Source organism: Bactrocera latifrons, unplaced genomic scaffold (assembly GCF_001853355.1).
Source record: "Bactrocera latifrons isolate USDA-ARS-PBARC rearing strain unplaced genomic scaffold, ASM185335v1 scaffold_4, whole genome shotgun sequence".
Taxonomy (NCBI): domain Eukaryota; kingdom Metazoa; phylum Arthropoda; class Insecta; order Diptera; family Tephritidae; genus Bactrocera; species Bactrocera latifrons.
The window spans coordinates 2,958,917-2,963,101 of NW_017537045.1; the positions used below are offsets into that span (position 1 = coordinate 2,958,917).

A 4,185-nucleotide genomic window follows, 5' to 3' on the forward strand; every position below is an offset into this window, starting at 1 on the left:
GCTATAATCGCGTAAGCGGTGACTGTGCCAATTAAAAAGCAGAAGGATACCTATTATCGTATGGTAGATCGTAGAATACGTATTGTATTGACTTAAAAATTCCTTGGCAAGACAATGAAATATTAACAGTTATTTTCCGCTCTGCCAGCTATGATCTCCTATGTATTCTCAGGAACGTAACAGTAAAACAGTATATTAAGTTGTGGTTCTAAAGTAAGCGCTTACTAATAAAAAGTGTGGTTTTCTAAGTCATGTGGTTTCCAAGAAGAAATAAAGCGCATATAATTTATATGGACAAGAACTTAGCTTTATTGTAAAGATAGGGTTTGCCATAGTGTTCCAAGAATAATTTTGGGCTGGGGTCACATGCCGCCGTTGCGAGATAATACGCTCTCGAAAAGTTTCCATCAATAAATTATTTGTTGCATTCGGTTGTGTGGCATGTAGTGCCGTCTGTCGGAACCAATGTCGTCCACATAATCGAATTATGGCATGAAAGAGTCATTAATTAATAATTACAACATTTTGGCCAGCTTCAATTTTGAAGAAATATTTATCACTGTTTAACTCTGCCCATTGAGGATACCAAACAGTGACTTTTTGCGGATTTAACGGCGTCTGAACAATGACTTGTGGATTAACATCACTCTAAATCCGACAATTTCTTTATTAACGAAGCCATTTAACCAAAAGTGAGATTTATCACTGAAGAACATTTTCTTGTGAAATTAGATCGATGGCGATCGCGTTTTGACCCATTCAACGAACGTGCGACTGGCTTGCTGGTCGTTCTGCTTCAATAAAAAAAATAAAAAATAAAAAGTGTATAAAGCTAGAATGGCCAACTTCAAAAAAAGTACGGCCTCATGGAATGAATTATTGATTGATCTTTAGTCTTACTATATTATAGTAGTATAGCTATCGATCCTCTGTCATTATAAGAGAACAAATATAACCCACTATCACTGTTAAAGCCAGATCTCAAAATTATATCGCCGTTATACAAGTGGGGTTTTAGCACTGATCTGTAAGAGGCTAAAGAACTGAAATACTGATACAACGAAGCAAAAACTGTAAAACGATTCTACAATCGAAATAGTTGGTGTTGCGTCGAAACTTTGTCGTGCTTTTAACAAAAAGGGGAACAAGTAATTTATTTTACTATCAAGAGCGCTACATCGTAAATAATTTAGTTCATGCTTTATAATAACGAGTTTGCGATAGGGTTACAGCAAATCCCAAACGTCATTGAAAGTTTCCGAAGCACAAGAGCAAAGGGATTACAATTATACTTTGGGACTACAAAAGGGAAGTTATTATCGTGGTGTGGTGTACCTATTCATTCCAACGCTTTGAGCATATTATGGACGAAGAACTCTTGGCTTTTTCATCACGATACAGTCATTGGTTTTATTTTTTGGCAAAAGCGCACCGCATATTTTTCCGCAACCACCTTGTTCGCCTGATTAGGCTCCTGGCGATTTCTGGACTTTCTTTTGACACGATTGCGGAGACAAAATCCGAATAGAAAAAGGTCATGGCTATTATGTTGACAAAATAGCGTTTTATTTGTAAGAATAAAAAAGAACGTAGATTTTTTAATCAAACTCATCTTACTTTTTGATCACGGTTTAAATACTATAATTTTTTCCTTTTCGCTGCTGCTCTCTTCCCTCTGACAACAAAGAAACCTAAACCTTTTCAAAAACCATTCTCTGTTTATGAGCTTTGACTTAGTCTCATTGTCTACTCAATGCACTCACATGTTTAGTGGCGGTTAAAAGATCAGATAAGTATGTGGATTGAAAGTTATTGTTTAAATGACACTATACTAGACTGGTTATACTGCATACTGTACTCGTATTTAAGACAAATAGCATAGCGTTAGACAGTTATTTTCCATCTATCGAACTGTACACAATATGAAGCCGAAATCTCTGTGCTTATGCGTCCTCATAGTGGGTAGGTATTAAGTATTCGTCAAGCGCAATGAAAGCTGGAGGTCTACTAGGCCGTTCTATAGAAACTGTGTATCCACCGATGAACTAATTTGTAAAGGAATAATTTATTAAAATTATTTAACTTTTTTTCAGCGTTTCTTCTAGCCTCTGAAATGCCAAGAGTCCATGGAATATTTTTACCTTTCGAGTTGTTAGGATTTGCTGCAAAAGAACTCAACTCTTTGATAAGAGGGATAGCTACTGGCGTTAGCGGTATTCTGTTATCAGAACGTTCCACAATGCAACCGATTCAAATTGTGCTGCAAAATCTAGAACTAGAGAAAGATGAAAGGATGAATAGAGAAAGTCAAACGTATGTGGATACATATAGTTTGCAAGAACCAGATACCTCCGACGAAAATAAGGAGACGGAAAGCTCAACAAAGAATAATGAAAGCGAAAATGGGAATAATTCGAACGAAACAGATACCACCAACGAAGATAAGATGACGGATACCTTGGAATCTGAGAAGAATGAAAGCCAAAGTGGAAATAATTCACAGGAAGATAATTCCCAGAAAACAGATGGAACCGATGAAGAAAAGGAGACAGARAACTCGGCGGAAAAGAATGGAAGCGGAAGTAAGGAAGGCGAAGTTTCTATGGAGACGGCTAATACGCAGAAGTCAGATAATTCACAGGAAGATAATTCCCAGAAAACAGATGTAACCGATGAAGAAAAGGAGACAGAAAACTCGGCGGAAAAGAATGGAAGCGGAAGTAAAGAAGGCGGAAGGGTTTCTGTGGAGACGGCTAATACGCAGAAGTCAGATAATTCACAGCAAGCAGAAAAATCATCAGAAAAGCAAGAATCAATAGAAAATTTATTAAATTTGGATAATTTTGTGAAAAATCTTATAAAGAGCTTAAAAAAATGCGAGTTCAAACAATCAAAAAACAAACAAAAATCGTATTCAAATATATTATGCCGTTGGTAATATAAAAATTTCTTCGAATATTATAGTTCTTACTTCACGCAAGTACTGTAAGTCAAAAAGAAGTGTAAGAGAAGAGTAAATAAAAGTAAATGAAATACCTAATGTTATTGAGTCTTTATTCATTTCAATGTTGCAACGGGTATTATGTACTACGGTCGGAGTTTTGTTAAATATGTAAAAGGAGGAGTCGCACTGTAGATCTTAAAAGCCGCCGAAGTATGCGTCACAAACTGTGCTTGACTCGTCTTTCCAACATGTACCTTTATTGCCCAGGTACATATTTTCGAAGTCCATTACCAGAAAATGAATGTTTCTCATATATCAGTGGGATTATCATTAGTAGGTCTAGTAGAATTTAATTGAGATAATGCCAGGGATAGCGTGGCAATCCATCCCTCAATATCGTAGGATTTATTCTACTGTTTAACCGTTAGATTGAGTTTTAAATTTTTCAGGAATTTTCAGGAAGTTTGAAATTCGCACACAAGAGCGTGTAAATGATCAGAATGACGAGCTGAATCGATTTTGCGAATCCTTCTAGATAGTAACAAATGCTTACTCTTAAGTCGTTAAATTGGTTAACATAATTGGCATTGCTTTTAGAAAATCTCTTGTAGTTACACGAGAACAAATATAGTCTACTGATCCCTATAAAGCGTGATCTTGAACCTTGATTGCCCTTAACTTACCTTTTCGTCATTTAGAACTTTCAGAGATGATCTAGTGTTTGTACTGATGCCCAGAGCATGGTAGAATTATGGAGGGAACACTTCTCCAGCCTGCTGAATGCCAGTGAAAGCATAATACCTGGAGATGTTGAACCCGATTCAATAATCGATGGCAATGGAGCAGATATCTCATTGCCCGACCACTAAGAAGTCCGAATAGCAATTACTCGCATATAGCGTATTTCGTGAAAAATAAAAGCCCACTGTCAACAAATTGTTTGGATCTTATCATCATGCGCCAAAACTAGGAAAAGAGTCGTGAAAAGAGGATCGACATAAGCCACATCTTCGTTGATTTTAGAGCAACTTGTGGCAGCAATGCCTTTATGCCGCTAATATGACGTTGAGCAATACCAATATCTCCGTTAACATGCTTTCCTCCAAGCCTTTAGGCACAATTTCCTAAAAGCTGACGTACGCCGATGACACCAATATTACTGACCATAACAACCGCGCCTTTAGTTCTGTATTCTCCAGGTTGGACAAAGAACCGAGTTAAATGGCTCTGATGGTGATCGT

At 37.0% G+C, this 4,185-nt stretch overlaps 1 protein-coding gene across 1 annotated transcript; it reads left to right on the top strand.

Annotated features, from left to right (window-relative positions):
* The first annotated feature begins 2,239 nt into the window (after positions 1-2,239).
* On the top strand, positions 2,240-3,479 carry LOC108972368 (dentin sialophosphoprotein-like). The gene is made up of 2 exons (XM_018938921.1): positions 2,240-2,720; positions 3,394-3,479. The coding sequence occupies exons 1-2, from the start codon at positions 2,240-2,242 to the stop codon at positions 3,477-3,479; spliced, it is 567 nt and encodes a 188-aa protein (XP_018794466.1).
* Positions 3,480-4,185: the final 706 nt, after the last annotated feature.